Source organism: Dysidea avara, chromosome 5 (genome assembly GCF_963678975.1).
Source record: "Dysidea avara chromosome 5, odDysAvar1.4, whole genome shotgun sequence".
Classification (NCBI taxonomy): Eukaryota; Metazoa; Porifera; class Demospongiae; order Dictyoceratida; family Dysideidae; genus Dysidea; species Dysidea avara.
In genome coordinates, this window is record NC_089276.1 from 4,626,275 (window position 1) to 4,644,076 (window position 17,802).

The window sequence follows — 17,802 nt, forward strand, 5'->3', positions numbered from 1 at the left end:
TAGAAATCCGGCAGCATCCCCGGTGTGCTAACGGAACGGCAACGCATCAAACCGCTTCAGTTAGCGGCTATCTCTGCTGTTATCAAACCGGCGAAGTCCTAACAATGCCGACCGTCAGCGGTGCCAGTGATTACTGACTTTAAGTCTCGCTTTAAGTGTACATTGCGGTTTTGCAAGCCGCTAATTATCATAGAACTGACGGCCCCACCCTAACTCAAGAGATTTGTTTGCTACGGATCAAGTTGGTGAGTGATTTTACTTTGATGGGGAGGTTGGATACGCGGTTGGATATAGCTAAGCATTGCTTAATCATGTTGGTAGTCTGCTTGCAAATTCTGTGAGGATAGCAAGAAATAAAAATCAGACCCGGGCCAATCAGGCTGTTCCCCCAGGCAAATTTGAGAGGGGCCCTGCTGTTAAACAGAAGCACTTCTAACCAATAACGAATAATATACCCTCCTCGCAACAATAGCTATTGGTAATTTACCGGCCACAATGCCTGCACTATCTGCACTTACTCCACTAAGTTGCAAGAGCCCCCTGAGATAAAATCTGGGGAAGTCTCTCAAATGAGTTTTATAGCACTGTCTGCCCATGGCAATTGTCTCCCTAGGGACAGCAAGAATGGTTCAAGAGGATAATAATAAAACAAGCCAGATAACTTGGGACAGCAAGAATGCCACAAGTTAGCTATCTTTACATAAATAATCATTAATAGCTAACTCTGGAACTGCACGTTTATTGTAGCTTGGTACCAAGGTTTGCCTTTAAACTCCCTCATGTGTATGTGTATTGTGTCAAGGCAACAGGATAGTGAATTTGTGTTTATGGCAGCTTTTGTACCTAAATGTGTCAAATATGGTAGGGAGCTGGGAAGGGGATGGGCACAAACAAGTTCAGATCCACTTCACCATTTAAAAAGGGACGCACTCTGAGCAGCTAGTATACAGCTAGTTGCAGTCTGTGCATAGTATTGCATAGCAGCAAATAATCACCTCTTGTTGAGTGTTTCACTGTTGAATTATTTACTATTTGGACCATTGCAGAAAGTTGTGAAGTCTTAAAAACTGTTACAATAGCTATTACCTGCCACGTGATAATTATTTTTAGAGGCTCTTAGTTTGCACAAAGGTGCTGGATGACAGTTTGAGTTTGGTTTTAGGTGAATCTGCAGGAGAGGTTGTCTGCCTTTTAAGTAAACAGTAGTGCTTAATAAACTGATTTTGCTCTTACTAGTATCTTACAAGATATAGCTCTTCCTAAAAGAAAGGCGGAGGAGCATTTGAATCCGCCACTGGAAAGGCACAGGGAATAGGCATAGCAAAAATAATCATCTAATTTCATGAAGGCAGCATGGAGCTATGTATGTGTGAAAATTATTGATCTTCCTAACACACTGTACTGGTGTAGGACTGCGTGCAGTGCTCACTGTCATGGTGGACCCACGGTCGGAGAGCATCACTTGTGCACCAGTGCTGCTGGTATTCGGACATGTGCCAATTTCTTGCTGCAGAATGTATACTATCGTGCATCTTGATAGGCACATAACATATACGGCATTGACCATTGATTTTATCATGTTTATATATACAACAATACCAAGTCCCCTCCCACAATTTGTTTATGCAAGATACAAAAAATTTCTTTAAAGAAAATATTAAAAAAGCAACAAAAATTCCAGTATGTACAGTATAGGGCCAGTATAGCTACCTTAAAAGATGGAAACTAGCTAGCTAAGTGCAGTGGCTACAAGAAGAAATCCTTATATATACTGCTATTTAATGTGACTGGCTGAGCAAGCCATATTCCTCGAATTCCATTTTATTTCAGTTGTCTATTGTAACAAAGGAATGGCCTGTTAAAGTTTTAGCCTATATAGTTTTGGACTGATAGCACTGACAGGTGGATCAGCAAAAAACTTTGTGCAGTAATAACTGTGTGTTGAATTTCAAGGCTTCATTTAAATGATTGTTTTGTTAGTAATTATATTTCGTATTTTGGTTTTGTTTTGTGTCACATCATGTATTTGTATAGAGCACTGCTGAAAAACAGTTCTTTGAACTGATGTAGTTTCGCTTGAAATCAAATCATAAAATTTGCATTAAATAATAAATTTTGAGCCACTAAATTGCAAATAAATTACAGGCACTTATTGATCATGATTCACACTGAAACAAGCTACAAACTTTAAGATAGGTCTAGGCTTGTTATGAACAGGAAGGTATAGTGCATTCCTCCCTGTGCACAAAGAAGGCAATTCCAACAAAGAAATGACAAACTTAATTTCTATACTGCATTGTAAATAAGTGCCCATAACTTACATGCCTTTCTAACAAAGATTTTATTGCTCTCCATTGTTTCACTGCATACTACAGTGATTAAAACGTGCATGTTTTATAAGGCATGCAGTTCATTTCAATACATTTTATAGCAAGATAAAAATTTGTAAAAATAGCTCAGACAGCCATTTATTATTTGAATAGAAATTTGAAAAATAGAATGCAAAGTTTGTGTTCTTTAAAAGTGAAACTTTATAATATTACCAACTGTAAATTTTAATATTGTTGTGTTTATATAGCACTCTTGCAGGCATCATAATGAACCTGAAAAGAAACTATTTTAATATGATATTGATTGCTGTGTTACTTGCATTGTGTGTGTTGTTACGTTATCACTCAAACAATTCCATTAGCAGTTTGCAATTGTCAAGTGATCATAATGCAACTACAAGTATAAAGGATGGAGTAATTCCTTATGATGATCGTGAAGTATTTGAATTCAATTTTTCTAAGGGTGAGGAGAAGATAAATCTTACACCAGGGCTTGTGAAAGACCTTAACACATGTGAACACATTGTTTTGAGTATGAACACAACTGCATATGGGAGCTATGAGTACCGACTAAACATCTTGAAAAGACTTGTACCACATCCGGAACAGTTTTTAAAAGAGTTTAAAAACCCATGTTGGTATGCAAATTATACTTTTCCCAAGGAATTTGACTTTATAGTATTCAACACTGTACGACAGAAGCTACCTTTAAGTAGTGACTTGGAATTACTGAACCATGTGTTTACAAAAAGAGATAGTGAGCCAGTTAGAACTCTTCAATGTTTACCATACTTTTATCTTGTTGGGTTTTCAAAGTGTGGTACAACTGCACTAATGTATTACATCAAGCATATGTCCCTGCTTGTAGAAAAGAAACACACTGGTGGTCTTTTTACAAAGTTTTTGATGAAAAGGATAGGGATACTGCTTCTTTATTGTACTATCTCAAGTGTTTTGATAATGCTGCTCAAACAATTCAGAATTCTCCAAGGAAGTTTATTACAGGTGATGGAAGTAGTACCACTATATGGAATAGGCCTACTTATGTACACCACAAGGAAGACCGCATTGCTTGTGAAACACCTTTACTTATTGAAGCAATACAACCAAGAACTAAATATATTATTGCACTTCGTAACCCAACTGATCTTGTATATTCTGGATTTTGGTATATCTGCAGGAACATAAAGACAAATCCACGTACCTTTCATTCCTTTGTTGAAAACACTTTAACATATTGGAAATCTTGTATACAAAACTATTCCACAGTGGAATGTTTATACAATGAACACTCTGATATCAAGGCTCCTCCATGTAAGTCATTCTCTACCCTAATTCATCCATACATTTTTGTATCCATCTGGCTTCAAGTAATTCCAAGGGAAAGAATACTGTTTGTAAAATGTGAGGAACTTAGAGAAAATACTGCTGGTGTTATGAAAGAAGTATTCAAGTTTTTAGAATTATCACCTCTTACCGATGATCAGTTAGCAAAGGCTGTGAGTTCTCAACATATCAATGAGAGATCTAGTAAAAAAAATCCAATGCTACCATCAACAAGAGAGTTGCTACAAGAGTTCTTTAAACCATTCAATGAAAAGTTAGTACAATTGCTTAACGATGACAGATTCTTATGGAAAGATTAACTGTGACATACATATATTTGCTATGATTTGTAGCTACAGTATTTGATAATAATTACATATTACATTACACGTTTGAGCACTAAGCAAGCATCCTAAAGGTGCTATACATAACCCTCTGCTTTTAGCTACATTCGTATTCTGTATACATGCTATTTATCAACTTCTCAACCCAAAATATTTACACAAATTTGTTGACACAGTTGATGTTTGTCTGGGTTGAGGGTTGTTATGTTAGGTATCTCACGAGCTGGACTTGTGGATAGGATCAGATTTGATAGATATTCCTGACACCATCATTGAGCTGTTAACTGTTGACGCCATAGGATGGTTAGCCCTTCATTAAAGTCTAGCAACTCTTCTTCTACTTTAAACTTGGTCATTGATGGCAGTTTAGCATGACTTGTGACACTCTTATTTTTTTATGGCTGTGGTTTATATAGGAGTTTAATGTTGGATCACTTAGTTTGTTGATTGTACCAAATTTGATATAGATGAGTATTATTTTGACAATTAGTAATTAACTGTTTCTATAATTTGGTTGGAGCATTGTACAACCCCTTTTCAGAAATCCAAAAAGCTCGTTTGCCTTAGGTATACCTCAAATATTTGTATGTATATGATACTAATTTGCCATTTTGCTCAGTTTTCGGTTGTGTTCTGTCCATCATACTAACTAAGCCCATGATGCATGCATTGTGCCTATGCCAAAAAGTCACATGCCAGATTCAACAGTGCAAACCTGTACTGTTTGTCCTTTGAGTTACACTTGTCTGAAGGCATCAATAATTAGTCAATCAGTCAGTAAAAAAATTCCACCAAAGTTTTAAAATTTTTGCATGAATAATTTTAAGCTGCTGTAAGTTTGGGCTTGCCAAAGTACCATGGAGGTATTGAGGCTGGTTTTTGGGTGTATGATAATTTGCTACATGTACTCATTGTATGTTCATTGCTATATACTGCTATGGAAACTAAAGAAATACTCAGGGTGAGGTAGTTAAACAAAGTGCTTATTTTTGTGACATACTATAATTATAGTGCTAGCACACAACTGAAAGAAATAGTACCAGTAGAACCAATATAATGGCAAGGAAATTACTGATCATATTTATGAAGATGTTGATGTTCCTACTGGGGCAGTCAGATAGCATCAAAATGGAACAAAACCCAGCTTAGCACTTTCTAACTGCAGCTAGAGAGTCTTTAACAATTATACACCATAGGACTTCATTGTTTAAGTACATTATAGCTATGTCCTGGTGACTCACTAGAAAAACACTACGCTACACATCTTAGTATAAACATGCATGCACTAACTCAAACATTCAAAAAATTAAAATCTTTCAACATAGAAACTGTGCTATACCTTGTATTCTACAACTGTTCAACTGTAGCTAAATTGAAAACTATGGCTGCTTGATTTTCAGGTATTACTCATATCTCTTTGAACAATGCTTTCATCAAACAATTAAAATAAATTTGTACATTTAAGTAACATTAGTTACATATAATTTTATGCATTACTTCACAAAGGAAGAGTTTTGTATGGATTTAAAATGCCCTATTAGAGATGATTGTTATAACTTACAAACAAAATTAATGCAAATCACCTTTGGATCAAACAGTTTCTTAATATTGCTCATCAGTGATACTGCCTTTTGACTCTGTGAGTGATAGATGTACTGACACTTGTCAAACCCTAAACCATGTTCTGCACTGATGCTCCCTCCATGTCTCTCTGTGTTGAAGTAAAAGCATACCCGAGAGTATAGTGTTCAACAATAAACCTTAGCCATTCACAGATATATATATTTGTGTATATGTGAATGACTATATAAATGCATACATACATATATAGCTACAAAAAGTATGACAAAAAGATGAGCTGTGAAATATAATTAAGTATGTGATTTTTTACAAAAAGTACTAGTTGTGACCAAGAAATGGCTGCAATTATGTTAACACTAGTCAATTTTAAACTTGATGGACATTAACATCATCGCAGCAATTTATTGACCACTGCCTTTAATTTCATGATGTTTTAGACCCAGTTTTGAAGGCTGCATTCTTTTTTCCACAGCTTGGCTGTGTTAGACAAACATATACACAATATTGGATCTTGGAAAACCAGTCTCATCACCCATGACAGCAGGTTTGAATTTTCACCACAAACACAAAGCTACATGAATACACTATCAAATTTCACTGTCAAATTCAGCCAGTCTTGAGTGGTGCTGGCCAAGCCCAGTGGTGAGCCATGCAAGTGATCTCAGGCCTTAATGGAGCTCTGGCCACCCTGGGATGGCTATATATAGCTCAGGCCTTAATTTAATTTTTAAGGTGCTGAGGATAAATGTCCTTACATATTCACAAATGTACAGACATAGCGTCAAATTGTACAGACATGAGCTAGAGGAGCACTTTGTATAGACTGCTGGAATTGGAATAGGGAGTTTCCATTGAAAGTTTTGAGGTTAAACACAACCACATAGCTGCAACATATCACCAGACTGTGGTCATAACAGCTGCTGGTGATAGCAGTACACAAAGGGGAGGTGGCATTGGTAAATCCTTGGGTTGGGAAAATGTAGTATCTCCTAGCAACCAAGTGACAGTTATTGTTAGCACTACAAACAAACATGTACACATCAGCTTTTATGGTACCACTATTGGTTTTGCAAGGACATGGGTGTCCGCCCAAAACTAATTATGTGCAGACATTGTGCTATTTGTGCGGATTTTGTCCGTTGACCGCACGTTAATTTAAGGCCTGATAGCTGTACAGCTTGACAAAAGACCTGTGCACATTATAATCAGTTTTGAGACTTCAATGGCCTGTAACTGAGCCAAATTCATTACATTACTCTTTTCATTTTGTAAACAACATCTTTCCCTCCCGTCTACCACCCCTATTGAAGATTACCTGATACAGTCAACCTCAAGATAAAAAATATCTAAAATGGTGGAAAACTTAGCTGTGGCTACTTGTACGATAGTGGTATAAAACATGTAAAATTAGCTTTAACCTTTGGCAAGCTATAACACACTAAATACTTAAAACAGGAATTTCTTAATAGACTAGATTTCCCACATAAGAAACTTAGGTAATGAGCTTACTGGTCCATTCTAGTACATAAGAATTGATATCAATTTCACTGTCACTTGTAATGGTAAGGTGAAGGTTACCTGTGAACATTACTACATCAATGACACTTGACCACATCAACAACACATGGCCACATCAATGACACATGACCACATCAAGACACATGACCACATCAATGACACATGATCACATCAACGACACATGACCACATCAACGACACATGACCACATCAATGACACATGACCACATCAACGACACATGATCACATCAACCACACATGACCACATCAATGACACATGACCACATAAATGACACATGACCACATGATCACATCAACCACACATGACCACATCAACGACACATGATCACATCAATGACACATGGCCACATCAATGACACATCTGGTGTACCATCTCCGATGTGACCAAATCCTAATGCAGTACAAGCTGGTAATTTATTCCTCAAGTCGTCAACTATTCTGTAATAGTTACTGAGTGAAAGTGACAAGTCAAACTAGAAAAGATTATAAAATTCATTGGACATAACAAAATACAGTACAATTATTGTGTTAACAAATATATAATACTGTATCTATGGAAAATTTTCCCCTCAAAATTTGCAAAATGGAGTAATATAAATGCATGAAAGATCCTGAAGAAACACAAAATTTTTGATGTGGTAATCTGCAAAAACCTCCCCTCATTGAAAAATCCTCCTGTACAGTATGACTAATTTACTATATACACAAACATGTAGTAAATTAGTGCATGGAACTAACATGGAGGAAATTTCTTCCATCTATCATTAGAGCATTTGATATTTCTTCTCTAATTTTCCAAATACTTTTCATCTGAGAAAAACACACAATAAATAATGTTACAGAAAATGATTGATACCACCTCTTTGATGCTGCTAGCAACTGTTCCATCAATTAAAATTTCATCATTAAAAACAGACTCAATAAAAGTGTGTAGTTTCTGTGATAGCACAAATTGTATATAAACCAAATAACTTATAATGGCTACCTGTTTATCGTGATCATAATCTGACCCAGATGTTTCTATTAACATGTAGAAGGGTGACCTCTTCAGTGGATTGACCAAATTTAACTGCTTCACTACCATTTCCACAGATTCATCGTCCATCAGTTCTATGGCTAAAAGCACCAAATTCATAACTCGCCACCAAATAATCTGAGCAGTAAGAAATAATTCATTTAGCCAGACACACATACCTGACAGTATTTCACTCAACATGCTTTTAGCCTTGACTACAATCTGTTTGGCTTTATCAAATGATTCAATGCTCACCAATGCAACATTAATAGCCTATTTATAGATAATGCCATAAAAACACACACACACACATACTGCAAATATACTTTTGGTTTGGGAGGCACTGCAATAGCTACTTCTGTGATTACTCCAAGTGTTCCTTCAGCTCCAATAAATAACTGTTTTAAGTCATAACCTGTAGTATAATGTATAGAGTATAAGAGGGGTACAGTGAAACTGTCACCTCAATTTGGGACACAATTGTTGAGCTAATTTAACTAAGTACATAGGTATAGCAAGCCGTTTCGTATGTGCCAATAATTATTCATCACACAATTTTTCAAAAATGACGTTGTACAATGTGCATACTTCGTGCACTTTATGATGACCAGTTCAGATAAGTGACCCCACCAATGCATATAGGAGTTGTACACTGAAAGGTATCTATTCTGATTATCTCAATTTTGGAAAATGTCATCGTTTACTAGCTAAGTAGTTGCCTGTATTAAGTAGACTATTTTATACACAAATAAGGTACTACGTGATCTTTACAATGACAGGGGTGACCATCGTAATTCCAAAGTATTAAATTTTCATTAGGTGCGAAACGAATATATTTTTAAGGATTCAAATATTCTTCAAATTAACAAATGAATTAATAAAAATTATTTTTTTAAAGAATTTTCTGTATAACTAGGTGCTCAAAAGATCAAAATCACTTTGATTACTACTACATAAAAAGTCCTTTACATGCTTGTATTTGTCTTTTTAAAAATGATGTATTACAGTTTACAAATGACAGCTTTCAGTTTTTAAAATGTGTAATTGTCTGATTGAATATTTAGCGAATATGAATATTTCTTAACGAATATGAATATTTCTTAACAAACAAATAATGAATATCTGTACTATCCTTTACAGCCTTAATTTTCATCTCGATTAATAACTACAGTATAGCAAACTTTCTACAGTTAGTTGTGCAAAAAGTTTTAACAAATTTTAAATGTTAGTACAAACAAACAAAAAAAAGTTAATTAATATTTTGTTGCCATACTATAGTCAGTTCACGTTCATCTTGAGCCAGCTGCACAAAACATTTATGTAGATACTGTGGTGAAGCCCTTCGAATACCAAAAATGTTTATCAAAATAAGTGCTTACAAAAACAAGTGAGTTACAGCTTTAAAAATACCTATACATACTAGATTCAAGTGTGCAAACATGTTTACAACATGAAAACATGCTTGTTCCAGTACAAAACCATTGGGAGTGAACATGTGTTTACCTCTTTTATATGACTACATTTGGTAGGGGCTCAGGTGAATGCAAACAGACTGCACCAATTTCTGTGAGTTACAGATTTAGTCTAACGTAACACATCATTTAAGTGACACAACCATAACATATTACACAATACAGATAAGGTTAGCTTATTCTGTTATACACCTGTGTTATTCTTTCTATGTGGTGACAGACAATCCAGTATACTTCCATCAGCCAACACCTTACCAACCAAAGAGTTAGTAACAAGTATACTAATTATATAAGCTCACAGCTTTGATTCCTAACACACTGCCGTGTAATGAACCATATCTGATGAATCTTATCCCACCAGCATTAGTAGACACATTTCCACCAATCTGGCAACTGCATTGAGGACATCAATGTACAATATGTATGGCATAAGCTGAGCAGTATATTCTTATATAAAACATAATTTGCAGCTGAAGTTAATTATTTGACTAACTCTCTGACTGAATGCTCTATTAGAGAGTTTTAACTAAGATGGCAACACATCACCTGTGGTATGAAATCTAACTATTTACAGAAACATTTTAGCTACAAATCAACACCCTTATTTTTATTGTGTATACTGTTGGTGTCTATGTAATTTAGTAACCCAATGGGTCTGAGTCATGGCACCTTCACTCAGGCACTAATACAGGGCTTGAGAGTTACTAAATTACGTAGACCCCTGTGGTCTGAAGTCTAACTTATCCTTTATGTAGTTGTGTACCTTAACACTGTTGACAGCTGTTTGTAAGTAACAGAGAAATGTAGTAGAAACAAGCCATCACTCTACTCACAACTGTTGTCATGGGTTTAAATTAATTTTCAGGTGGCGATACGTTGCCAGCGCCACCAGTGTTGGTGCATGTATTAAACATAAAGAGGGTCTAAGTAACTTGGACACCTTCAAAAATCCACCACAAAATGGTCCAAAATGTAGCTTTATTAGCAGGTTGTTAAGCCAATATATTTGCTAACTAGCTAACGATCTCCTCAGTGATGATGACCCCATAATACTTGTTGATCGTAGACCTGATGCTGTTGCAAAGTTATCTAATCCAGCAAGTCACAATATCTTGATCAGCTCCAGTTTTTAGTGACCAGATTCGCGAAAAGGGGTCTTCCACACACAACCAATTTACAGACTTTGACAATTCATAACTTCAGATTGGGAAAGTTATTGCAGTAGTGAGCACAAACATAGGTTAATGGTCGGAGAAAATTGCGGGTTTGTATCTTTCTTGAACATTACGTTATGGTCTTCCAAGTTCATAGAATTTGATGTGTGTGGAAGACCCCTTTTTGTAAATCCAGTTTTTATGGATAACAAGACTTTAATGACCTTCCTTTGGATGCCAGGTCCAGTGGCATTACTAGGCCTTTATCAGATAACATGGCATCCAGTGACTCCAGTACACATCCTGCCTCACAGGTTAGAATACCTGCAACAAGTGGAAAATGTCGTGATAATAAACCAGTGCAGTAAAGAGACTCAGAAACAGTAATAGTAAAATTTATTAATGTTTAACTGACTACATGTAACTAGTTACCCAAGAGCTATATCAGCCAGCCTGGTATCAGCTGTATTGTTGTTCTTATCATTATAGAATTATATTATTCAACACAGACTAGAACACATCACAAGTAACATAGTTTACCTGCAGCTTCATCCAGTGATATGATTTTATTCATTAGAGACACTGACACAATAATTTCATCAAAAACTGGATTACTGCCACCTGTGATATCATACAAGACTTGTAGGTAACCAAAGTACAGAAGTGGTTATTGGAGTAAATGTTAAAGCAAAGTTTTTATAAAGCATAACTAAATTTTATCAGAACAAATTACAGCCACCACACAGGACCAGTATAAATAATACAATAAATGTTTTCTCTGATGCTGGAAGATTTTTCTGTAAGCATTTTTGCTACAAATAAATTTGTTTAATTATAATTTTATAATATTCAAGTATTGCATCATACAGTGTAAAGTTTGTCATACCAACAAGTCCTGTGTTTCCACCCTGAGGCACTACAGCCAAACTATCAAAAACACACCAGTATGACAATGCTCAATAGGTATTGATGCATAGTACCATAATAAGAACATTCATTGTCATCCTTAACATCACTATATTTTTTATTATTATAATTGACATGTAATTAATTTTGGTATGAAATGATGGAAGTATATACTACACATATTAACAGATTACATCTACCACAAACATTGTACCGTATATCAATTAAATTTGGCGGTGAACTAAATTTGGCGATTCGTCATCAGGCTTGTGTCTAGCAGACACTAGCTACTGGCAGCCTGTAATAATGACAGCTGCACCTGACTTCTCCCTGTTTTCTTGACTGAAGTGAACTTTTGGCAGAATACCAGTATCCCAATTGCTTGAAAAACATGGGCATGAACAATGCTGTCCTAGCAGAAACTCCTTTCAATCACTTATAAGTGCAAGCATAGTAATTTAAAATGTAATTCTTCTGAATATTATAAGCACATCCACCTCTACGATAGAACAGAGCAGTGAAAGAATCAGATTTAAATTTGCTACCTGCAAATTTTTCAGGCAGAGTCTTATTATCATAGGTGGCATCAAATGTGATATGTTACTAGTCTTACTACAAGCCCCAGATTTTATGTATACAGTTCTTACTATTGGAATTTGTTCAGATCTTTTAGTGGTGGTTGACAATGTGTAATGAGAATATCATAAAGTATCTCAGGTTTACCCTGTGATATCGATAACATCTATATGGACTTTGTTATAGATATAAAGCCCATGACACCAAAATGTAGCATCATTTAGAGTCAAATAAGATAATCGTATGCACCGTTAGATCAGTCACATGTAATAGTACAACAACAGCTAAATCAAAGGTGCTGTCAATTGTACTGTGGTAAAAACTTACATGATGGTGTAGTTCCTAGTAGGAAAGGAAATACACTGTCATGTATTTACCTTATCACTATATAATAGAATTCTAATGTCCTACAGACCCTTTTTTGTCATAAGGTTACATAGAGTGTATATGTTCAACTCCTGAGAATACACAACTCATTAGAATATACATTAAATAAACATGTCTGAAAGTCAACCTTGTCATTTTGTGAAAACTGAAAAAATGATAGTGCAGCAACTTTGCAGTTTTCTTACTGCAAACAATGATCAATGATTTTGTGTGCAATACAGTAAGAATAGATGTACTCTGAATAGAGCAGTGACACAGTTAATGACATAGTAATAAAATTGTCATCAAACAGTAATAATCTTAGCTATGGATCATATGTCAAAGATATAGCAGTCATATTAAGTAATACATAAGCAAAATGTCGAACAGATCTTTGTAAACACCAAGATAATAAAATACTCTAATAAAGCAGTCGCCTTTTACACAGTCAAGTCAACCAAATACTCTAATACAACAGTCACCTCTATACAGTTAGTAGATAAGCCAAGCATGTTTGAACAGGCAAGGCCTGCATGAATTTGAATAATCTTAGTTGTATTTGGCCAGTGCTAGAACTTTCTAAATAGAGCATTGTAAATGCATTTCATTTGGCCTCAACCAATGATTAAATTGCTGTCAATCTACTTACGTTGAGTTTGTCTCTGACCAAATACTCTTTCACCAAATATACTTTGATAGAACAGTCACCTTTATACTGGTGAGAGTATTTGGTAGAGTTGACTGCATAAAAGGTGACTGCTTTATTAGAGTATTTAATTGACTTGACTGTATAAAAAGTGACTGTTCTATTAGAGTTGTTAGAGTATTTGACTGATTGTATAAAAGGTGAGTGTTCTGTTAGAGTATTTCTTCATAAAGGTAACTGGGCATTCAGTTGACTTGATTATTAAAGCAGGAGTTCATTGAATCCTATGGAAAAGTGGCGAACACTACTTGTAGACTACTATCTTTGTCCATAGGATTCAGTGCACTCCTGGTCTGTAAAGGGTTACTGCTCTACTAGAGTGTTTCACATTATACAGCAATTGTATCATTATTATGATACGCAATAACGTTGATATATTGCACATCACTATACACAAGATAATGCCTATTATGAAATTGCAGCTAAATCTCCACAGAGTAAAATATACCTGTGGAAGTCCTATACATAAATTGACCGAACAGGTAGCTATCTTGATAATAGTCATTCTTGTATTCTAAGACATAACTTACTTTCTATCATTACAGTATTCCAGTATCTGACACACTTGCTGAGTTGTATGTGGTCTCAATACAACTGCACTTTTACCTCTGTAATGTAAAGAACACTTTATCACAAATTCACAATATAACTTACTGGCGAGTCCTCAACCAGTCAGTATTGTAAGGCTGCATATCTGTAGTGTCAGTGAGCATGTTGTTCCCAACTATACTCCTAAAATGTGCTAAATCAACACCCGTCACCTGTGGCCATAAAACAATGTCAGTTACTCAGTTATATGCTGAAGTATACATGCATATTTGAATAGTTGATGTGGCCTGAGGCATAGCTTAAAGAGATAATTTGTACAAATCATGATTTAATAGAAAATTAATATAAATTGCTAAGGTATAACCATTGAATTTCATCATTTGTTACCATTTAATGTATAAAAAAATTATATAAACTCCCTCCAGGTTCTCAATGATGTTGTTATACTAGGAGTGTTTACATAGTAGAGGTGGGGGCAATTATAAGTATAGCAGTACAAAGGAAGATGACAAGGTTAAAAGCCACAAACCATGAAGCCAGTCGAGCAGTAAAAAAACTTTTGCTTACAAAATACAGAGACATTCAGCTATCTTCACCTTCTAATCTAGGATGTTTAAACACAGTAGACCTTACTACACTTGAAATACATATAGGATAAATTTGACTGCATACATGCATTTACACTATAATTTATCTACTACAGCCCTCATATCATCTGTGATTAGAGAATGGTCAACAGTAACTTCCATGCAGCAGGGTGCACCCCTCGATCTGCCTTACTCGAGACCTTATAGTTAGGGTGCCAAGACCTTTTTTTGTGCACTTTTGGATAAAAGCATGAAACTTGCCACATAGTTTTTATGTATCATAAACGTTATTTTTTGATAGGGAGCCACCTCAGATTTGACCTTTGGTGACCTTTATGTCCAATTTAATGCTTTAAAATGGTCAGATTTTCATCTATCTCACCTATAAATGGTCCAAAATTAACAAATGTGGTGTCAAATTAATGCTCTTGCTCTGAAGAGTATGCTAACATTTAAAGAAATTCCATAGCTTTTACTATTCCAAAGTTACAGCCATTTTTAAGAGCAAAAAGGAGCCCTATTTTTACCGCCCACGCACACCATGCTATGGTACTTATACATAGTGCAAATTTGTATTTCCAACATAATTATTAGATGCTGAGTTAGATATGTGATATCATTTACAATTGTAAGGTGGAACCTGTCATATACTGACCACCTGTGTTAAGAGACCACAGCTCCATAAAAGTTAACTTCAAGACATACGTAGAATGTACATTGCACAGTAAAATGCACTACATACTAAGATAGAACACTTGGATAAAATGGTGCTAATGCCTATGAAATATAAAATAGCCAGTAGCTACACTTAAGCATGTGGTATTTTATTTTAGTTGTCACCCTGTAACAATGCCCCATTCTATGTGTATCCTTAATTGCTGTATATACAGTATACCAAGCATTATGTTGGTGTGTTGTGAGTGGTAATACACTGTACAAGGAACTAGCACTAAACAGTGCTTACTAACCTGGTGATCAATATGTGCAGATGTATGCATAATAAACTGCCAATTCCATTACTATCTTATTGCAACCCTATTGACATTACACAGTAAACTATACAATAAATACAAATAAGAATATTAAGAAAACCATTAAGTTACTACATTCCAGACAACTTATTTTAAAATTTAAATAAGTCACGCTACTTTAATTTTGGACAAATGTTTTGATTTTAAAATCTGCACCATGGCCAGTACCTATATATGGTATGTATGAGCAATAAATCATTTTTACCTCCTAGTTTAGTTGCCTGTGTAGAATTTTCCTATTATATATACTGGGTTATAACTTAATTATGTTGCTCAATAAGCTATGTGGGCATGTTGGATTATCATGCAATATCAAACAGACAAAGTCCTATTTCAATGGTGCAGCAAATGGTGTCAGATTACAGAGATATTCTGGATTAGCTACAGGTGTTGAATTAGAGAGGTTTCACAGTAATAGCTTTAAAAACAATATAGTCTGATATGCACTAATATACTGTATAGGGTGGTTTCAAATATTCTTCAGTGGCAGATACTAAACATTAGTGATACTATACTGTATGTTTGCAAGTTCATATAAAATCTAAATAGTCTACGCAGAAATTTCTGCAATTGCAAACTACAAAAAACAAGCAGTTGTCTTCACTATGACGATTCAATAAAAGTAGAATCCAGAAAGCTTAGTCGAAATGTGTGAATTCATACAAAAACATGCAGCTAAAATTTAGTGAATCAATTAAGAATTTGCAAAATTCACACAAAATGTACCTCGTATATACTTAAACCGGCCATTCAGAAAAATGACCTGCAAGGGCATGTAACCCATGGCAGTTAATTGATCTATCCCTAAGCATGTAACCTATGGCAGTCAATTGATCTACCCCTAAGTATTAACATGTCAAATTGTTATACAGAATAAGTACACTTTATGTAACAACTTTAAACAGGGTGTAGGACCAGGTGTCCTATAGACCTTCAGCACTTGTGCTGTAACGCCTTAATAAATATGCTAATGTTCATTTGGTTCCACGTGGGGTACTTTGAGATAATAAGTGACTCTCTAGAGTTCCTCTGGATACATATACATGAAATTGACAAGGAGAAAGGCTGCCTGACAGACTCCTGTAAGCATTCAAGCATTAATCGGATGGCTGCAGGTTCAAGGCTGCCTAGGTCATACCAGTCATGGATTTTTTCTTCTTTCTCCACCTTTTCAAACACACTTATAAACAGGCTGTAGGACCGGGTGTCCTACAGACCTTCAGCACTTGTGCCTATTAAAAAGTATTGAAAAAGTAAACATACTTTCTGTACATATTTCAAAATTGTGTGTGGGTGGGAGACAATAGTGGCATATTTTACCACAAAAAAATGTTGTAACTTTAGAACAGAATAAGCTATAGACTTTCTGTAAAAACCAACCTATTCTTTAGGGCAAATATTTCAATTTGACACCAAGTTTGTGGATTTTGGATCATACAAACATGAAATAGAGACAAAACTGACAGTTTTTGAACATTAAATTGCCTGTAAAGGTCACCAAAGGTCAAATCTGAGGTGGCTCCCTATCAAAAACTAATCTTTGTCATACACAAAAACTTTCTGCTAAGTTTCATGCTTTTATCCAAAAGTGCACAAAAAGGCCTTTTTTAAAGGCTTACAACTCTGACTATTACTATAACTATGAAATCCTAAAATGTGCTAGTGACGTGGTCAGTTGTCACGAGATATAAATGTACTTGATAGGATTCTTTACATACTTATCCCTCAGTATTGCGTCAGTCCCTTCAGATTATGATCACCCACTGAAGAATCCTAGCATTGGCTAATAATCCCTATATGTTCTTACGGTGCGCTCTATTAGTAGTGAGCTGTTTTAACTCCGAGTCACTTACCTTTGAATAACTGCCACGTGCCAACTCCGGCGCCCTGCAGCAGCAAGTGATGGAGAACTGACATCTTGTTACTAATAACGCCCGCGATGCTTTGTGTACTACCGAGCGGCTGAGTGGTGCTAAAAGCATTACGGTATTTAAACTCTAGAAATAAGTCATTAAATACATAGCTAAATAACAATTACAATTAAATTAGTAAATAATGTATTCTGTGAATGCTGGACACCTTGTGACTCAGTAGTGTAGTTTTTATTGCACAAGTGCTGAACGTCTCTGGCCTGGGTCCTATCAAACAACTGTGGTGTTATACCGGAGGTCTTGTGTTACAGCAAGATTTTCAATAATTGAATGCTCTAATAGCAGTAGAGCAGTTGACTCCTTAAACCAGCAATCCTTGCCACCCACCACCCTTAGCACTAGATGGTATTGAAGTGCAGTAAGTTTTCCCTGTACAGTCATCTGGGATTA

The 17,802-nt window shown here is 35.5% G+C and overlaps 2 protein-coding genes across 2 annotated transcripts; one reads left to right on the plus strand and one right to left on the minus strand.

The window, feature by feature from the left end:
• Positions 1-3,175: 3,175 nt before the first annotated feature.
• LOC136256551 (carbohydrate sulfotransferase 15-like) lies at positions 3,176-4,043 on the plus strand (the record flags this gene model as incomplete). The annotated part of the gene is made up of 1 exon (XM_066049529.1): positions 3,176-4,043. A coding segment is annotated over one exon (801 nt), but the record flags the coding sequence as incomplete, so codon positions are not given.
• Positions 4,044-5,414: 1,371 nt separating this feature from the next.
• On the minus strand, positions 5,415-17,489 carry LOC136255807 (D-2-hydroxyglutarate dehydrogenase, mitochondrial-like). The gene is made up of 17 exons (XM_066048701.1): positions 17,335-17,489; positions 13,969-14,075; positions 13,845-13,922; positions 11,647-11,687; positions 11,301-11,381; positions 10,985-11,084; positions 9,906-9,999; positions 9,799-9,856; positions 8,461-8,549; positions 8,314-8,407; positions 8,105-8,235; positions 7,979-8,056; positions 7,858-7,929; positions 7,490-7,592; positions 7,091-7,159; positions 5,584-5,711; positions 5,415-5,534 (listed from the first exon to the last, which is right to left on the minus strand). The coding sequence occupies exons 1-17, from the start codon at positions 17,461-17,463 to the stop codon at positions 5,499-5,501; spliced, it is 1,488 nt and encodes a 495-aa protein (XP_065904773.1). The 5' UTR covers positions 17,464-17,489; the 3' UTR covers positions 5,415-5,498.
• Positions 17,490-17,802: the final 313 nt, after the last annotated feature.

Bases quoted from the DNA above. Each gene is read 5' to 3' on its own strand.
- LOC136255807 (XM_066048701.1), bottom strand. From the start codon at position 17,463: ATGCTTTTAGCACCACTCAGCCGCTCGGTAGTACACAAAGCATCGCGG. The intron at 8,408-8,460 runs GTATATTTGCAG...ATCTATAAATAG, and splicing joins CAGTGCCTCCCAAACCAAAA to GCTATTAATGTTGCATTGGT. The intron at 8,236-8,313 runs GTATGTGTGTCT...TGGTGCTTTTAG, and splicing joins GTTGAGTGAAATACTGTCAG to CCATAGAACTGATGGACGAT.